Raw genomic sequence first — 19,975 nt, 5'->3', positions numbered from 1 at the left:
AGAAGGAGAGTGGCACAAGAACTCTAATCTAAACTTGCAGGTTTCTTTCACAGCCCCCAGGCTTGCTGAAGAGCAGAGGGAACTGACAGGACACTCACTTCAGCTTGCTTGCGCTCACCCAGAACCTCAGTGGCTTTCCCTTCTAGCGTAGTCAACTCTTCAGTCAACCTCTTAATCTCTTCTGCATTCTGCTCAATCTCCTTCTCCCCATGAAGAATGGATTCTTCAGCTCTTTTCAGGTTTCTGCAGGGGTATCAAAACCACAGAATCATTTCAGCTGGAAAGATCTCCAACAAGATCATCAAGTCCACCCATTAACCCAACACTACCAAGGCTGGTGTTAAACCATGTCTTGAGACCCTTCCAGGGATAGAGATTCAACCACCTCCCAGGGCAGTTGTTCCTGTCTTTGAGAACCCCTTCAGGGGAGAAGATTCTTCTAATGTCCAACCTAAGGCCTCTCTGGTGCAACTTGAGGCCATTTCCTCTCATCCTGTCAAAGAATGGTTTTGGTTGGAAGGGACCTTTAAAGATCATCTAGTCCAAACCCTTGCAGTGAGAAAGGACATCTTCCACTAGACTAGGTTGCTCAGAGCACTGTCACACAATCACAAAATCACAGAATGCTAGAGGCTGCAAGGGACCTCAAAGCCCCTGTCACTAGGGAGAAGAGACCAACCCCCACCTGGCTCCAGCCTCCTTTCGGGGAGTTGCAGAGAGCCAGAAGCTCTCCCCTCAGCCTCTGTTTCTTCAGGCTGAACAATCCCAGCTCCATGCATCAATTCCTACACTCCTGAGATTAAAGCAGCACAACATTGCCTTCCTCATGCACAGAGCAGCACTGAACTACCTCACCTGTTCTTCCAGACAGTTTTTACCTTGTTCTGAGCACTCAGTCTGCATTGTGAAGCTAACATACAAAAGTAGATCCCTCTGTTATTTCCTGACATGCCTTGCATTAAAATTAGTCCCTTCAGATGTGAAGTGCTCCACTGCATGGCAACTAAGTGCTACCTTGAATCTTTACCCTGAAATACTGCAATTAGTGAGAGCAGCAAAATGAAATGTGACTTTTAACCTGCTCACTGGAAACCAACCCTATTTTATTTCCCTTTACCTCCTGACACACACACAGCATGCAACTGAAAATGAAGATGTTATGGTCAGGGGATTTTTAGCTATGGAGGCCACTCAAGACAAGCAGATGTCCTGCAGGCATTGATGCCAGCAGATCCAGCTGTCTGACAGCTCAAATGCCTCCCCTTGCTCAGGTTTCACTCAGGTGTCTGCTCTGTAAAGTGCACTAATTAGAATCATAGAATGGTTTGGGTTGGAAGGGACCTTAAAGATCATCCAGTTCCAAGCCCCTGCCATAGACAGGGACACCTCCCACCAGCCCAGGTTGCTCAAGGCCTCATCCAGCCTGGCCTTGAACACCTCCAGGGAGAGAGCATCTACAACCTCTCTGGGCAACCTGTTCCAGTGTCTCACCTGGAGACAAAGCTTATGGTTCTTAATTAAGAACTAGTTTCAGTTAAACCAGTTTAGAGATGATGATCTCCTTTTCCTCCCTCTTGAGTTTCCTCTAGCCCTGAAGAGGTGAAAACCATCTCCTCTGGCCGGACAAATCCCAACTCATGGAAGGGTCCAACAGTTCCCAACACCCATCTGGTGATCATACAATGACAGCCCCAAGTGTCACCACGGAGCAAATGATGGCTGCTGTACCTGTTTGCGCTCTTGATTGCCACCTGGGCTTTAGTGATAGCCAAGCTGCATTCATCTATTTCTTTGTTGATCTTGTCCAGTTTGTCCTGCTGTGCCTTCAGTTTGGAATTATTGATATCCATGATGAGGTTCTGCAACCGTTTGACTTCTTGCTCCATTTTCCCAGCTTTCTCAGCAAGGCACTCGTAGTCTGTCCAGGAACAAAATGCAGTTAAGGTCATGATGCTGTCCCCACAACCCTGGGCTGCTGCAGTGCACCGAGATTCCAGAGGCACACCGAGATTCCGGAGATCCAAATCTCTGCTGTATCACTATGCTGAGAAGTGTACAAAACATCCTTCCAGAGACTGAGAAAAACATGCAGACTTTTTTCACACCCACATCTTCCTGATGTTGCCACATCACCAAACCATCAATTTTGATTGGATTACCTGATGTATACAGAGTAATTGAACACATGAGGCAGGACATGAGGAGATCTTTCTTTGCACTTATTAAATAAGAACATGCTCAAAGGGGTTAAATTGTAAATATCTGAAGGGCAAGAGGCAAGGGTCAGACTCTTGTCAGAGGTGCCCAGTTACAGGGTGAGAAGCAATGGGCACAAACTGGAACCCAGAAGGTGCCACCTGAAGAGGAGGAGAAAGTTGTTTGGTGTGAGGGTGCTGGAGGCCTGGAGCAGGCTACCCAGAGAGGTTGTGGAGTCTCCTTGTGTGAGAGCTTCCAACCCCCCCTGGGCATTGTGCTGCTGGGCAAGCTGCTGTGGGTGCCCTGCTTTAGCAGGGGCTTGGACTGGATGATCTCCAGAGGTCCCTTCCAACCCTCACCATGCTGGGAGTCTATGATTTCGCTGAAGAAATTGACTGCTCCTTTGCATTTCTTGCCCAGAACAGAGGGTGCTCATTTTATGGGCAGAGCACAGCAAAAGCCTTCACTTGACTTTACTGCCATGACCTCCACATTAACAATTTTCACCCCTCATTAACCAAAGTTCCCTATGAATCTGCAAGTGATACAGCCATAAAGCCACATGAGCAAAAGGATAGTCAAAGGAATTTTTACTTCAGGTGGACTGAAACATGAACTTGAGTAATTGCAAAGGAAGGGGTTTCACTCTCTAGTCTCTAGAAGCACCTTTCAGCCCCCTCATAGAAGAAAAGATGTCCCAAACTAAGACTCAGGACTGCAGTGGCCATCCCAAAGAACAAAGCTGTAACCATTCACTCCTCTATCACATGCACCATTTTTATCTAGCATCCCCTCTCCACAAAAAGTACCTTTTTTATAAGTGTTATGTTTTTTTTCCAGTTCCTTCTGTTTGTTTTTATCTGGAACAGCAGCAGCCACTTTAGCTTCAAGGTCCTTCATTTGGGTTTTCAGATGAACTTCTTGGTCAGATAAATTCTACAGAAAACACCAACCCTGTTAGAATCCTGCACTTCAAAAAGATCCTGGACTCTAGCAAGAGTTGTGCTGAGTCCTTAAGTCATCCCACATCCTGCATACCCATGGGGAAGCCAGAGATTGCCTCAGTCCCGACCTTGCTCACCTGGATACTTGCTGTGTACTTTTCCAGAGTGTTTCTCATTTCCTGAACATCTTGGTGCAGTTTTCTTACAGCTTCCTGCACTTGTAATTTCTTTTCTTCTACCTCTGCTGCTCTTTTAGACTCCTTCTCTAGCTCAGATTCTATTTTTTTGACCTACGCAAAAATGAGAGATGGTCACTTGCCTTGTGTGGCCAGCACAAAACCAAGCAACAGCTCAGTCCTGTGCTTTACAGCCTGTGACCTCTTATAACACAGGAAGAAAGTAAAGCAAAAACTCCACTTTCCTGCTGTAGTAGGACAGAGTAGAGCTGAGAACATCTGTTAGAATAGTGAATAATGAGGAGCAAGCATAAGAAAAAGGATGGTGAAGAATCCCCATCAAAACAGCTTGGGATGGAGAACTGGTTTAAGGAATTAAAACTAGATAAAACTTGAAATGCTCAACTCAGAGCAGCGAAGGCAGGACCCAGAAAACACTGGACGCAGTTTTCACTATAGTTAAGAGAAGGACTTTGTTACAGGCATGTGAGAGCTGGGCTGTGAACAAGTGCACCTGAGGGCAGTGTAACCTCTGCTGTCCTTGTGAGCTTTAAACCATCGTTTGTGTGTCTTGCACCACAAGGACAGAGCAGACGTGCGTATGAACTACCCAAACAAATGGAACTTGGGCAAAATCCCAGCTTTAATTAAGCAGATGTACTAACCTCCTCTTCTGAAACAACCACAACGACTGAGGAACCTATTCTGCCCTTCATTGTTTTACCTCCACCACCAGTCATTGTCCCTAAAGTGAAAGGAGATGAAGTCAGCGAGCCAGTTGTGCCTCGAGATCACCCACACAAGTGCTCAAAATCTACCTGCGTGTGTGCTGCAGTACCTGACTGTTCAATGATTTCTCCTCGCAGAGTCACCACCCTCCATCTCCTCTCATTTTGGAATGCCACTCTGGTAGCTTGATCCATGTCCTTGGCTACCAGAGTGTCCCGCAGGGCGAAGTAAAAAGCCAGGCGGATCTTAGAGTCCTTCACTTGCACCAGGTCAAAGAGCCGAGGGATGTTCTCAGGAGTGGAGATGGCCTGACTTCTTTTTTCCCATATATTCATCTAAATCAAAAAAAAACCAACCCCAAAAACCAATAAAGGAGTGATTCCTCAGGATAAACGATGTGCTTTCATGACTCTAAGGTACGGTAAGGCTTTACAGTACAATTGCATTTGCTTTAATTAAGTGTCAAGTGTCCTTGGAGATCTCTGCTCCCAGTCTCATTAAAGACTCGCTGATAACTCACTGCTTGCTTTCATACTTTAGATTACTTGGGATTATGAAGTTTGGATCATTTGTTAAAAACCCCTAGGCATAAAAATATAAAAGCTGTGACGAGCTTGTATTGTATGTGCATAGGTAGGTAAAATGCTTTGTAATTCTCTGTAGAGAAATATTATGGACAGGGATTTGTTAGAGTGGGGCCGCAGCAGGCCATGAAGGTGATCCAAGGACTGGAGCACCTCTCCTATAGAGACAGGCTGAGAGAGTTAGGGTTGTCCAGCCTGGACAAGAGAAGACTCCAGGGAGACCTTAGAACAGCCTGCCAGGATTTGAAGAGGATTGCTGAAGAGGTATTTCTGACAAAGGTCTAGAGCGACAGGATTAGTGGTGATGGCTTCAAACTGGAAGAAGCTGGATTTAGATTAGACATCAGGAGGAAATTCTTTCCCATCAGGGTGGTGAGAAACTGGAACAGGTTGCCCAGAGAAGGTATAGAGGCTCCAAGCCTGGAAGTGTTGAAAGCCAGGTTGGATGAGGCCTTGATCAAGCTGGTCTGGTAGGAGGTATCCCTGCCCATGGCAGTGGGGGGGTGGAAATGGAAGACCTTTACGGTCACTTCTAACCCAAACCAGTCTGGAATTCTATGATTATTGACCTCCATGTAAGCTACCCAAAATGATTTTCTGGGAGAACATTCTAAGGTACCAACAGCCTACTAAAAAGCTCTGTAGTTTAGTTCTACTTTTAATTAAAACACATGCAGCACAATAGATTCCTAAGTAACAAACCCATTTCTATGCATATTCACACAGATACAGCATTAACACTGTGCACATCAAATTTTGCTTACAAGCAAGGAACCTACTTTGTCCAGGGCTATAAAGGTGGCAACTCCAATCCCGTTGACCTTTAGGAAATTCACACACTGCTGTGCAGTGTCGATTGTATCAACCACGATGTCGTCCAGGGCACCGCAGGAGGAGGAGATGGCAACATCGTACTTCTCAGTGATGGCTCCCAGGTCTCCCTGATTGAGTGTTGAGGGGGAAAGCAGAAGTGCAAAGATCAGCTCAGCATCCATGTTTTCACAGAATCCCAGCATGGTGGGGTTGGAAGGGACCTCTGGAGATCATCCAGTCTGAGCCCCTGCTAAAGCAGGGCACCCATAGCAGCTTGCCCAGCAGCACAATGCCCAGGGAGGTTTAATAAATCGACATGCCCATGTTTAATAAATCTATATGCTAAATAAAGTGATTTTCCTGAAGCTGAGCTACTTCTCCCTTGGATAAGCAGGTGAGGAAAAAAAAAAAAAACAACCAAAAAGGTTGAATTGCAGACTACAGAAACAGCATTTTTATGTGATGCATGTGAATGCATTGTCTGGTGGTAGTGGAAAAAAAAGGAGTAAAGAGCTCTACCTCAGCTGCAAACTTTCAGAACATGAAATCAAGGCTGCTTGGAAAGAGCTACTAATGGTGTTTGGCTATGAGACAGCTGTCCTTGCTCTTCTGAAACAACAAGAGGGCTCAGTTTGGTTTGACAGGGGTGAAAGTAAAATGAGAGGAAACAAAGAAAGAGATGACTAAATATTATAGATTTTGAAGGAAAAAAAAAAAAGAAATAAAATGTTGCAACTCCGCTCTCCAAATTCCTAGCAGCTAAGAAATGAGGACTTGTACCTCTCAGTTACAGCAAGGCCAGCCTGTTCTTACGTAGTTTAAGACTGCAAGTTTCAGACCTACTTAAAATTTACCAGTCTTCCATAGATTCCAGGTAATTTCCCAGCTCTCTTCTGCTGAAGCAGAGCCTCCAGCACTTTCCCTCGGTTGCGACTTTGTGCTAAAGAACTTTTGGATTCCTCTGCTTTTTCACGCAGATCTCGAACAAGATTCTTGACCTCGAACTCTTCTTTGCTCAGCTTCTCAAACTCCTCCTCTTTCTAGTGGTTAGAAGAGAGACATTATCTTAGCCTCAGAAATCTCAGATTCGTGACTGCCTAGACAACAAAGCCAGGCACTGACAGGTGGGAGTAGCAAACCTTCAAGAGAAGAATGGTTGGTGTTGGGATACACTTTGGCTGTTAGTTACTGCTGCTCTCATACAAGAGTGACACCTTATGAATGCATCAACCAGGCTTAGGAGCAGGGAAAGGGATTTTTTTCCTTTGGGGTTATTCCCACATGAAATTCAAAGAAGGCTCAGAAACAGCCATTTATTTATTTCAGTGTCTGATTGTGGTATTTCATTCCCTTGCAGGGATATGCAGGATTTCATTCCAGTGCTTAATGCTACCACTTGCTTAAACCAAAGTAAGTTAGAAACCCAATTCTGACTCCACTAGCTAACTGAGCATTACAATATAGGTTTGAAATGTTATTTGAAATGCTATTTTCAATGTTACTCTTATGGGTTTTGTTTCTTTCAGCCAAAATTGCTGCTAAAAGGAAGAGAGGAATGCTGGCTTGTATGCTGCAACACTGTGTTATTACTCAAAGAAATTACTCTCACCTCCTTCAATTCCTGTTCAGCTCGGGGTATTTTTATATTGAAATCTTTGATAGCAGCTTTCCTCTCCTTCAGGGTCTCTGAAGTGGTGGCCAGAGCCTCCTTTGCCTCATTGAGGTTAGACACAGCACTGTTGTAATGGCTGAGGTAGATCTCAAGCTCTGACTGGGCAACGTCCATCTTTGCCTGTGCTTCATTCACTGCTTTGCTGAGCTCCATCAGCTCTTCCTCTTTGCCCTGCAAAATGCACAATGTTCCAACTAAAAGCAGACAGCTGTGGCATTTGTTACATCAGACACATTGCAGGGCAGGGAAGGAGGAAATGGACATGTTCTGTTAGTGGCTCTCTTGTCAGTAAAAGACACTTCTCTTGAAGAACAACTGCTGCTTAATCTATGAACATATTCTGTATTGAATTAACCCAGGCTTTTCTCACAATCACAGAGCATCAGGGCATTATCCCAGGACATTTCACAGAATCCCAACATGCTGGGGGTTGTCAGGGACCTCTAGAGATCATCCAGTCCGAGCCCCCTGCTCAAGCAGGGCACCCACAGCAGCTTGCCCAGCAGCACAATGCCCAGGGGGGGTTGGAAGCTCTCCACACAAGGAGACTCCACAACCTCTCTGGGCAGCCTGCTCCAATCCTCCAGCACCCTCACAGCAGAGAAGTTATTCTTCCTGTTCGGGTGGAACCTCCTGGGTTCCAGTTTGTGCCCATTGCCCCTTGTCTTGTCCCTGGGCACCACTGACAGGAGTCTGGCCCCAGCCTCTTGCCCCCTACCCTTTAGATATTGATCAGCATTGCTAAGATGCAAGCTTTGAACTGCTTTCTCAGCTTACAGTTGAGAGGAGCCCTACATGTGATACTAACTTACAAATCAGATGGGGAATCCATGTCTTCAAGCTCAGAAAAGAATCCCCCAAATGCAGAGGATAAATTTCAAGCCTCCATGTGTTTAGTGACTGAACAGCTAATACAACACTAACGAGGTGTCATTAGAGTAGCTATCCAGGAATCCCAAGTCAGGTCACAGCTGTGTGAAGGGCTCAGAACACAGCACTTCAGAATGTGTTTATTTATTTAAGCAACACCCTGTCTCAAATATTTTGATGGGAGAAAAAAAAAAAACCAGTGTGCTCAATTAATGGGAGTGTAGATTTATGTAACATAGATGACTGATAGACTGATGGCACTATAAAGAGCAGGCAACTTACTGAGATTGATTTAGCTCTGGTGATAAATTCAGAATCAATTTCCCACTGAACTAACACAGGAAACTGTGCTTGTCACATAACATATCACAGCTTTCCTGTGATGGTTTCATTCCCAAGTGCATCAGCTGTACACCAGTTAATACAGTATGTGTGCTAAGGCAGAACAGTCCAAACCTCTTTTTCTTCCTGAATCCCTCGTGTTTCTTCCTTAAGGTTGCTCAAAACCTGCTTCAGTTTTATTTCTTCTTTCTCTTTGTTCTTCTCAAGAAGCTCTTTCTTAGAGTTTGCTTCGCTGATGGCTTTTTCACTAACAGAAGGTACAGTTTTCAGTTCTTCTACCTACACAAGGAAAAGGTTTAACTTCCTCTCCCACTAAACCAAACAAGTTTTGCCTGATTTTAAACCCTGCATTTCAAGTCAATGAAACCTAAGCTGATGTGGGTTTGTAGGCTAAGATCCACTGTGGCTCTAGCAGGAGTTTATTGCAAGGCTTGTTTGGTTCCAAACCCACCCAGAGGGAAGCAAGACACATCAGTAACAAATACAGCTCTATGCCCAAGTCAAGTCTTTAAAAGACAATAAGACTTAGTTCTTAAATACCTACTTCCAGAAGGCCAAAGAGTGATTTAAGATCCAGAACAGCTGGTAACAACCAACTTGGTAAAATATATCCATTGAATTAGCTAAATTAAGTAAGGAAATGGAAAAACCAAAATGCTTTTAAAAGGTAGCAGCTGTGAGAACACTTAGCATTCTCGTGATCTCCACAGACATGATAAAAAGATGCTCTGCAAGCCACAAGAGCTCTCAGCAGAGCTGGAAAGCAACAAGAAAGCTTCTGGCTTTGCTTTCAGGCAGAGAACAGTCTGGTACTGCTGGCCACAGTCTCCCATAGTAAGAGGAGAGAGAATAATGCACTACTTCAACAAGTGATTTGCAAGCAATCTCCAGCTCGTTTCAATCATCAAATATTTGCTATTAAAAAAAAAAAATCAAAACATTTTTTTTTGCCTTCTCTTTGTTGCACAAAGCACAATTGGTGCCCTCTGCTATTTTATCCCAGCTGGAAGATGTTCTCATCTAGACCACCCAATTCCACTTCAGCTGCAGTCCACACTACCTTTTCTTTGTGCTTTTGTTGTTGCTTCTCCAGTATTTTAGCTTTGCTTTTGGCATGTTTTAGGTTTTCCCTTACTTTAATATCCTGTAAATCCAGCTGAGTGAATTTTTCTTTACTTTCTTCTATAAAATGTTGAGTTTTTTTCATTTTCCTAAAAGAAAAAAAAAAAAAAAGAGGAAAAATTTATTTCACACCCTATGAAAAAAGGTCAGTAGAGCTTAGTTTAGTAAGCAAACAGAGAATTTAAACCAACACGTCTTAGTTGTGGTGGAAAAATAACATTCAGTGCTTACTATATTCACAGTATTTTCCCCAGGAAAGTGATACTTCATCAGAAAAAGATCAACTAACAAAGCAATACTATCCTACAACCAATCCAGAAATGGGTTGTTTTTCCTTTGGTACAAGCTCTTGCAGGAAATTGTATCCTAGGCTGCATCCACAGGAGTGTGGGCAGCAGAGCAGGAGAGGGGATTCTGCCCCTTGACTCTGCTCTGCTCAGACCTCACCTCCAATCCTGCCTCCAGCTCTGGTGTCCCCAGCAGAAGAAGGACACAGAGCTGCTGGAGAGAGGCCAGAGGAGGCCACAAAGATGCTCCAAGGGCTGGAGCAGCTCTGCTGTGAGGCCAGGCTGAGGGAGCTGGAGAAGAGAAGGCTCCAGGGAGACCTTAATGCTGCCTGCCAGGATCTGAAGGGCTCCTGTAGGAAGGCTGCAGAGGGACTTTTGCTGAGGGGGTCTGAGACAGGCCAAGGGGCAATCGTTTGAAGCTGAGGCAGAGCAGGGGTAGAGTGGAGCTGAGGAAGAAGTTCTTCAGGAGGAGGGTGGTGAGACTCTGGCACAGGCTGCCCAGGGAGGCTGTGGCTGCCTCCTTCCTGGGGGTATTGAAGGCCAGGCTGGATGAGACCTTGAGCAGCTGAGTCTGGCTGAGAGGTGTCCCTGCCCATGGCAGGAGGCTGGAGGAGATGATCTCTAAGACCCCTTCCAACCTGAGCCATCCTATGATTCTGTGATTTCTCACAAATAACTCTGTGTGATCTCAGAGGATGAGAAGGTGAATTTTGCAGTTGGGGTGGAGATTAGCAGCCAGAGAAATCAGTTTTGGGGAAACACAAATTTATGCATAAGAGATTCATAAGGAAACTAGAGAGAAATACCCAACACAAATACAGCTAGCTAGGCATTGTGGTTGTGTCTAAAAGCCTGAAGCAGTCTCATGGCTTTTGTACAGTAATATGTAGCAGGTGCTTTAAAATCCATCAAAAGCTAGACATTTTCTCACTGTCATTATTACTGTTGCTCACATTTACCCAAGAATGGCAACCTGCAGAACCAAGTCAAACCAATCATTTATTTTAGTATTTAGTCTTGTGCAAAAGATCATTTAATCCATGGCCAGCCAATGTTTAGATGTACCACAAGTGACTCTGCTCATCAGATAATTGAAGTTCTTGGTGAAAGAACTACTGATAAAAAACAGTTAATTCCTTTTCATCACCTTCCCATGTAGTTCTTGCATATTCTGCTTCCTCAGGCGTTCCTCCTCTTACAACTACCACACTTTTTTTCTGAACACCTTATATACAGCACCTAACACACAGCACTCAAAGCTTACAATTCCACACAGGAAGTACTTACTTTTCAACATCTTTCAAAGCTTTATTCTTGATTTTCAATTCATCAGCAAGTTTACTGCTTTTCTCATTAATATCTTTGGTTTCCTCATTAAGTTTTTCTTTCTCCATCTCCAGATCTTTCACTTGTTTCTTTAGGTCATACCTAGAAAAAAAAAAGAACAAACCATAAACTTCCAATCTCCACTTTTTTCCATAAAGCCAACATCATACTGAATGCAGGTTTTCAGTCTTAAGTGTAACCAAGTGAGGACAGGCTGAGGGAGCTGGGGGTGTTCAGCCTGGAAGACTCATGGGGGACCTTAAGTGTTGCCTTCCAATACCTGAAAGGACCCTACAGGAAGGCTGCAGAAGGACTTTTCCTGAGGGTGTCTAGAGACAGGCCAAGGGGGAATGGTTTGAAGCTGAGGCAGAGCAGGGTTAGAGTGGAGCTTAGGTAGAAGTTCTTCAGCTATGAGGGTGGTGAGACTCTGGAATAGGCTGCCCAGGGAGGCTGTGGATGTCATCCCTAAGGGTGTTCAAGGGCAGGCTGGATGAGGCCTTGAGCAGCTCAGTCCAGTTGAGAGGTGTTTCTGGCCATGGCAGGGAGGTTGGAGCAGATGATCTCTGGTGTCCCTTCCAACCTACCCAATTGTGTGAGAATTCAAAACGACTATGGCTAACAAAAATCAATTCATTTCAAAGGACCAACAAGGCTGTGAAGAACTGCACAGTATTGCTAAGGAGTCAGGGAAGCAGAATTTAACCCAAGCACTCCCACAGTAAAAGGCAACCCAAATCTCCAGCGAGTTACTCACATGTGGTATTGGCAGATGCGATTCTTCTCCTGAAACAGTTTGTTTTCCACACGCAGAAACTCCAGAGCATTGTTCTTTTCTGCTTCCAAGTCATCCTTTTCTTTTTCCACTATTTTCACTCTGTTTAACTAGACAAAAATGGGTGGGCTGTTGATGGGTGGACTGTTCAGTGGATAAGGAATTGGCTGGATGGTTGCATCCAGAGGGTAGTGGTCAACGGATCAAAGTCCAAATGGAGATCACAGTCTCACAGTATATCAGAGGTTGGAAAGGACCTCGAGAGATCATCAGGTCCAACCCCCCTGCCAGAGCAGGATCTCTTTAGGGAAGTCTGCACAGGATTGCATCCAGGTGGGTTTTGAAAGTCTCCAGAGAAGGAGGCTCCACAACCCCCCTGGGCAGCCTGCTCCAGGGCTCTGTCACCCTCACTGGAAAAAAGTTTCTCCTCATGTTGTGGTGAAATCTTCTCTATTCCAGTTTGAACCCATTGTTCCTTGGCTTATCACTGTGAACCACCCAAAAGAGCCTGGCCCCCTCCACTTGACCCCCACCCCTCAGAAATTGATAGACATTGATCAGATCCCTCTCAGTCTTCTCTTCTCAAGACTAAACAGCCCCAGGGATGAGTGACAAGTAGTGTCCCTCAGGGGTCCATACTGGGACCTGTGTTCTTTAATACTTTTATCAATGCTATAGACAGGGGGATTGAGGGTACCAGCAGCAGTGTGCAGATGGCATCAAGCTGTGTGCTATCAACATGTTAGATGGATGGGATGGCATCCAGAGGGACCTGAACAAGCTGGAGAGGTGGTGCCCAGGTGAACCTCATGAGGTTCAACAAGAGAAAGTGCAGGGTCCTGCACCTGGGCCAGAACAATCCTCACTCTCAGTCCAGGCTGGGGGAGGAGGTGACAGGAAGCAGTGCTGTGGAAAAGGTCTTGGGGGTGCTGGTGGATGAGAAGCTGGACAAGAGATAGCAATAGGCACTTGCAGCCCAGAAGGCTTCAGGTCTTCTCATACACCTGTGTGAGCATCACCTCACCAATGCTCTGCTTCACTCTTCTTCTCTCCTCAGCATATGACAGGTTTTCCTGCTCCTTCTCAACATGATGAAGCAAAAGGAACCAAAAGGAAAACAGCCTCAGGTGGCCCTAGAGAAGGTTTAGATTGGACATGTGGAACAATTTGTTCCCCAAAATGGTTGTCAAGGCCTGGCCCAGGCTGCCCAGGGCAATGGTGGAGTCCCCATCCCTGGAGGGGTTTCAAAGATGTGGAGATGTGGTGCTGAGGGCCATAGTTTAGTGGTGACCTGGCAGTACTGGGTTAATGGTTGGACTCAATGATCTTAAAAGTCTCTTCCAACCAAAATGATTCTAAGACTCTGTGATTCTCATGTGTGCTGTTCAGCAACAGGAGTCAGGCAGATAAAACACCCTATCTGGATACATTCAGATAACAATCATCTCCCTCTCTAGGTGCTCTGAGCAGCATTTAACACATAGAGGTACTACCAAAGCGTTCAGCAGGTAGAATCCCACATTCCAACTCACACAGTCAAACCTTGGGGAATAGAAAGTCCAGAGCATTCTAAGTGTTTAAAGAAGGGCAAGCGATGTTGACAGCCCATTTCTTTCAAAATGGACAGCAGATGCAATAGAGAACTCCAAAATCCTCTGCACTGCTCTTGCAGAGAAGTGCCAAACATTAACCAAGTCTTGACCTTGGTTGGTTTTCTCAAGAATCCAGTAACAAAACCTTGCAAAGCTGATCTATTTTTTTTTCACAACTTCAGTAAGACTTCCCAAGACTCACCTTTTCTCCTCTCTTCTCGTTTAGAAGCTCAACCCTGCGACAAAGACTTTGGATGGGCTCTTTGAGTCGTGCAGATCCTATTAAGTCTTCTAAATACTCAAGCATGCCTTCATCATGTTCAGTCTGGCCTTTTGGTTTCATCATTGAGATCTGTTCCACTTCCCCCTTGGAAAAGAAAAGTTTGATGTTTGCTTTCTTTCATTTTTTTTTCCCCTGGGGGAAAGAGTCAGGATTCTGAAAAGATGTATCCATGGTTGGAATGCAGGTATGTGATCATATCCTAGTGGTATAAAAGAACAGAACAATGCACTGCTCAAAAGTGACCAATCAGAGAAAACAAAAAGGGAAAACAAAGAGCAATATGAACAAATTTCCTCTGGGGAGTGTGTGGTGGTGATGAGCATGAAAACCAGGGGCTCTTCTGAAGCCAACATGTAGGGCTAAGCGTTGCTTCAAGTGGTTGAAGACTCCAAAGTGTATTTCCCCAACCTGAAAGAAGAAGAGAAGAAAGCATGCCCTCTAGGCCAGGGAGCACCCAATGGTCTTAGGATAGCTTAAGGCCCCTGAAGAGTTCTCTTTAGAAAGCAGAAGGTCCATAAAATCATATCTGATGGACGAACTGAGTGGGTAATTCACACAACTGAGCCTTCCTTGTTGGAGAAAGGAAAATTCGTTAAGTATTAGGCTTCCTTCATTAAATTGTCCTTTATGGATAACATGAAATTATTAAGCTGAATCATAGCAATTTTGTTTTAAAGTTAGAATTAGGAAAGCTTAACCTGAGACAATGCCATGGGTTGTTTATTTTCCTGATGCTATTCATTAGCCAACCAAAACACCTGCTATCACCATTTTATGTTTAGGGCAGAGCAGGACAATGCTTCCAAACACAGATTATGTTTTGCAAATGAGGTGGCCATAGAGACATGCGATAGAATACACACACTAAAATGTAGAGCAGGAACAGTTGTCACGCTGAGAGTTGTGCTCAACAGGAGAGTCTAGTTGGAGGGGTCAGTACTGGGACCAGCACTATTCAATATATTCATTGATGACCTGGATGAGGGCACAGAGGGCACTGCCAGCCAGTGTGCTGATGACACCAAACTGGGAGGAGTAGCTAACACACCTGATGCCATTCAGCCAGACCTGGGCAGGCTGAAGAGTTGAGTGGGGTGAAACTGAATGAAATCCAACAAGGACAAGTGTAGAGTCTGGCATATGGGAAAGAACACCCACGTGGACCAGCAGAGGTTGGGTGGGGACTGACCTGTTGGAGAGCAGATTTGGGAAAGGGGACCTGGTGGACAGAAGGATGCCCATGAGCCAGTCATGTGCCCTTGTGGCCAAGAAGGCCAAGGGCATCCTGGGGTGGATTAGAAGAGGTGTGGTTAGTAGGTCAAGTTCTCCTGCCCCTCTACTCTACCCTGGGGAGGCCACATCTGGAATATTGTGTCCAGTTCTGGGCCCCTCAGGTGAAGAAGGACCTCAGGGAACTGCTTGAGAGAGTCCAGCACAGAGCCACAAAGCTGCTGCAGGCAGTGGAACATCTCCTGGGAGGAGTGGCTGAGGGAGCTGAGGTTCTTCAGCTTGGAGCAGAGTCTGAGGGCTGCCTTCATTGCAGGTGATAAAGATGTGCACGACAGTGTGGGGAGAACAGAGCCAGGCTCTGCTCAGGGATGGCCAAGGACAGACCAAGGGGCACTAGGGGCAAGCTGGAGCAGAGGAGGTGCCATGGGGACGGAAGGGGAAACTTTGTCCCTGTGAGGGTGCTGGAGGCCTGGAACAGGCTTCCCAGAGAGGTCACAGAGGCTCCTACTTTGGAAACATTCCAACCCCATCTGGATGTGTTCCTGTGTGCCCTGCCCTGCTCTGGCAGGAGGGTTGGACTGGATGATCTTTGGAGGTCCCTTCCAACCCCTAGAATTCTGTGATTCTGTATTTACTCTTCAAAAACCTGGATAGTTGGCACATGATGAGACCGCTTCTTTGTAAAAGAAACAGCCAGTAGTAGTGCAGAGTACCAGGAGTGGCCTTTGGGGTTGATTTTTAACTGTATTACTTTTTAATTCAGTTTTAGAACTGACAAGTTTTAAAACCCACAAGAAAACAACTTGTATTTCCATATATCCCCTCTGGGGAGGGACTTTTTAGGATATCAGGTAGTGATAGGACTAGGAGGAATGGAACAAAGCTGGAAGTGGGGAGATTCAGGCTGGATGTGAGGACGTTCTTCCCCATGAGGGTGGTGAGAGCCTGGAATGGGTTGTCCAGGGAGGTGGTTGAGGTCCCATCCCTGGAGGTGTTTGCAGCCAGGCTGGATGAGGCTCTGGCCAGCCTGATCTGGTGTGAGGTGTCCCTGCCCATGGCAGGGGGGTTGGAACTGGCTGAGCCTTGTGGTCCCTTCCAACTCTGCCTGATTCTATGATTCTATATATGAAAAAAGTCTCAGTCGATATCCAAAGTGAAAACAGAGGTAAGAATTTAGTTGGCTGCTTGCTGAGCTTGAGCTGACAGCTGAGTATGGCTGAGGAAGAATTTCCAAGAACATACAAGGAGGGTGATTAAGGAGCCTGCTGTAGAACCAGAAAGGACAGTCACAGAAGCCAGGCAAGGGCAGGATTTCGAGGCAAGCACTGCAGCAAAGCAGAGCTGAAACCCACTAAGAAACTCGAGGCCGAGATACTCCTGACTGAAGTCACTGGAGGCTTTTTCCACAGTGATTTTGTTCCATGCAGTGTACAATGACACCTAGTGGCCCTCCTGTTTTCCTTCTACCGAGTAAATACCAATTGGCTGAGCTCTGGGGAAATGCAAAGTGTTGCAAAAGAATGAGCTTTGGGAAAAAAAAATAATTAAGAGAAGTCTTTCTTGCATGTAATTCCTTTGTTAGAGTAAAAAACACAGGCAGAGAAGGGTTTAAGTTCAAATTCTAGATGTTAAATGCATCTAAAGCTTTGATTTTCTGCTAATGCTGTCATCAGTTTTGACAAAACAGAAAAAAACTCAACCCAACTCCTCTTTTTGTTTCTTATGCATCTCTCAGAATCACAGAAAACATCTGGTTCGAAGAGACCTCCAAGTTCACCCAGTCCAACCTTCAACCCTGTTCCTAAGCATCAGGTCCACAGGCTGCTTAAACACCTTAACCCCCTAAACAATTAGTTGCCTAACTGCAGTTGTATTATATACAATTCCAATCACACCTCTGCTCCCTTGCCACAAAACTATGATTTCTTTCCCCAAAAACACCTCTCAGTCACTGTTCCTGGGTGAGAAACGATGTCACCTCCTAAATTTCTGTGGGATTGTCCTAGGTCTAGTTTGTTTCCTTCCTGCATTTCCCCTGTTTGCATCCAAGAAGAAAAAAAAAAATCATAGAAAACATTTAATTAATCTGATTTAATTAATGTAATTAGTGCTCTAGAGCCTGCTGAGCATCAAGTCTAAGAATTGTCTACACTGTGTTTCTCTCACAAATTAGGTGCTGCTGCTGATTGGATTTAGAGTTGGATAATGATCTTAAAGATCTTTTCCAACCAGAAGGATTCTGTCATTCTGTGATTTACCACAAGCACAGGAATTATGGACTGGAGAGGAATGTGAGTCAGCTTTTAAAATGACCATCGCCCACCTTGGAGCCACAACCAGCTAAAAAAGATGAGAATGTAGGTGTGAGGGTTCTCCATAGCTCACCCAGGTCATGCAATTCAGTTGCAAAACGTGTAACAGTATAGCAAATAACTACATTTAATCCAGTTGTATCTAATTCAACAATCTCATTAGTTATGAAACCAGGGGGTTGTTCATCTACATGTGTAGATAAATCACCACAGGCAAACAGCTTTAGAATTACACATTCTTCATCTCATGTGATGACTACTTAAATGCTTGGATTCCTATCAAGCTTAAAAATGAAAACATTTAGAAACAGTAATTGGATAATAGGAGCATTATTTACCAAGCTTAATGCATTAAGATACCTGTTTAGCTCACTCCTGTAGTTAGCATATTAAGAAACAAAAAGGTTTCCAGATCTTTTAAGTGATGGAGGAGACTGAAAAAAGGCTGAACATGCTCTTCCTGCAATTAGCATGATAATGATTAACAGGGGAAACCCTCAGTTTACAGCTCTGCGTTCTGTTCAACCAGGTTAACTCAACTGATCTGTTCCCAGCTTTTGAACTGTGCTTCTTCCCTGCCCCATTATTTGAGCTATGTCAAAATAAAACCCATCCTGGCTCATTTTTGCTTCTAGTAAAAGCTCTTTCAAAACACGGCCGGCACTTTTGAAAGTGAAACTAACAGGGCAGCAGGCAGACATTTGTTGCAAAGGAAACATGCTCAGGCAGGCTCACCAGAGCTGTCACACCTACATTTAGTGTCTCAGGACAGACCACCAGGAAATCTCTTTAATTATTTGCCTCAATTACTTTCCTCTAGTTCCCAGACACGAATGCATGAGAGGAAAGGGAGCAATGTCTGACAAACTCACTGTATTCTCTATGTAGCTGAGGAGACAATCAAAATGGATGTCAACACCACGATATTGGTGACACTGGCAAAACAGCTAACAAATAAAACATCCAGCAGAGTTAAGAAATGAGCCTATGAAAAAGCATCAAATATCCCCTAAGGGTTTGGGGAAGGCTCTACACTCACTGAAAGCACTCTGCACGAAATTGTGATCCCAGTTTGTCTCTGCATTGCATGTGAAGTCTTCTGCATCAGACAAAGCCATCCCTGGGATGCTGGCAGAGGACTGGTAACAGTCAACTCACTGACACAGGAACAGGTTGCCCAGGGAGGCTGTGGATGCCACCTCCCAGGAGGTGTTCAAGGCCAGGCTGGATGAAGCCCTGAGGAACCTGAGCTGGTGTGAGGTGTCCCTGCCTATGGCAGGGGGGTTGGAACTGGATGATCTTGAAGGTCCCTTCCAACCTAAACCATTCTATGAATCTCTGAATAATGACCATACATCTGAAGAACAGTCCCTACAGAATACCTCAGTTTAGTTACCAGAAAACAAGTTTATCTGTGGAAAAATCTCTAAGCAATAAGATTAACTGATTGCTGTAGCAAATAATGAGAACCTTTGCTTGACAGCAGGCTACCAAGGCATGAAAAAAGGGCAAGAGCCATCTGCCCATCATTTCCTCTCATGACAAGCACAAGGAATCACTTCATGGAACCTGCAAGCTGGAGATTCCACCTTCCTTTGCAAAGATGAACATTTGAGGTGAACTATTTCAGTGTCATGATGTTTAAGATGCTTTCTACACTGAAATTTCTAGTAAGGAGCAAAAATTCAAAGCAAGAGTTGAAAAAGACTTCAAAAATTAATGTAAGAATAAGCTCATAATAAAAATAATCATTTGAAACCAACAACTCATTTGAGGAAGGTCAGGATGGGGTAAAGCAGCAGCGCACAGCACACCAGCCAGGAGAGCCTGGGCTTGTTCTCCCTGCTGTGTTCAAGCCCATACAGTGCTGAATGTGGATGCCTGTGAAGGTGTCTGATGAATCTCGGAATTGTCAGGGTTGGAAGGGACCTCAAGCATCATCCAGTTCCAAGCCCCTTGCCATGGGCAGGGACACCTCAAACTACAGCAGGTTGTTTGGCCTTCAAAACCTCCAGGGATGAGGCTTGCACCACCTCCCTGGGAAACCTTTCCAGTGTTTCACCACCCTCATGCTGAAGAATTTCTTCCTAACATCCAATCTGAACCTCCCCACTTCCAGTTTTGCTCCATTCCCCCCAGTCCTATCACTCCCTGACACCCTCCAAAGTCCCTCCCCAGCTTTCTTGGAGCCCCCTTCAGATCCTGGAAGGCCACAAGAAGGTCTCCTGGGAGCCTTCTCCTCTCCAGACTGCACAACCCCAACTCTCTCAGTCTATCTCCAGAGCAGAGCAGCTCCAGCTCTCTGCTCATCCTTGTGGCCCTTCTCTGGACACAAACCACCAGAAAGAGCAACACCATCAGCACGTTCAGTTACTGGTTTGATGTTATGAGGTTGCCAAGTCAAGGCTCTCTGTGCTTTTCAGTAGAAGTTATACCTGCACCCTTGAGAAATTTTAGGAATGCTGTGCATTTAAAACATTGAATATAGGCAGAATTCATCAAATTGCAAACACATTCTTCATGAGACTAAAAACCTCATTAGAGGCTATTTGTGAAGGACAAGAATTTCACCTCCCATGGTAGCCCTCAAAAGGTGGGAACAAAAAAATCTCTAAAGTCTCTATCACCTCATTTCTTAGTGCTATATTCTCAAAAATCACATATTTATTTCCAGAAAGAGCTGATCCTCTCAAAAGAGCAACTTTTCAGCTGGAGTTTATCCCAT

The 19,975-nt window shown here is 45.0% G+C and overlaps 1 protein-coding gene across 1 annotated transcript in view; it reads right to left on the bottom strand.

The window, feature by feature from the left end:
• The window catches only part of SMC4 (structural maintenance of chromosomes 4), a 40,473-nt gene that overhangs the window by 8,085 nt on the left and 12,413 nt on the right, over positions 1-19,975 (bottom strand). Inside the window, exons 5-18 of the mRNA XM_054386198.1 lie at positions 13,628-13,792; positions 11,816-11,943; positions 11,023-11,163; positions 9,387-9,537; positions 8,441-8,605; positions 7,052-7,285; positions 6,297-6,482; positions 5,409-5,570; positions 4,155-4,380; positions 3,982-4,061; positions 3,278-3,430; positions 3,006-3,132; positions 1,729-1,918; positions 99-243 (exon numbers count right to left, since the gene is read on the bottom strand). Of these exons, the coding sequence (XP_054242173.1) occupies positions 99-243; positions 1,729-1,918; positions 3,006-3,132; positions 3,278-3,430; positions 3,982-4,061; positions 4,155-4,380; positions 5,409-5,570; positions 6,297-6,482; positions 7,052-7,285; positions 8,441-8,605; positions 9,387-9,537; positions 11,023-11,163; positions 11,816-11,943; positions 13,628-13,792 (2,253 nt within the window). The remainder of the gene's footprint in view (positions 1-98; positions 244-1,728; positions 1,919-3,005; positions 3,133-3,277; positions 3,431-3,981; positions 4,062-4,154; positions 4,381-5,408; positions 5,571-6,296; positions 6,483-7,051; positions 7,286-8,440; positions 8,606-9,386; positions 9,538-11,022; positions 11,164-11,815; positions 11,944-13,627; positions 13,793-19,975) is intronic.

The sequence above is a fragment of the Indicator indicator genome, chromosome 13, assembly GCF_027791375.1.
Source record: "Indicator indicator isolate 239-I01 chromosome 13, UM_Iind_1.1, whole genome shotgun sequence".
In the NCBI taxonomy this organism is placed as follows: Eukaryota; Metazoa; Chordata; class Aves; order Piciformes; family Indicatoridae; genus Indicator; species Indicator indicator.
The sequence above is the reverse complement of the archived record's forward strand: the minus strand, read 5'-3'. Positions and strand labels throughout refer to the sequence as shown.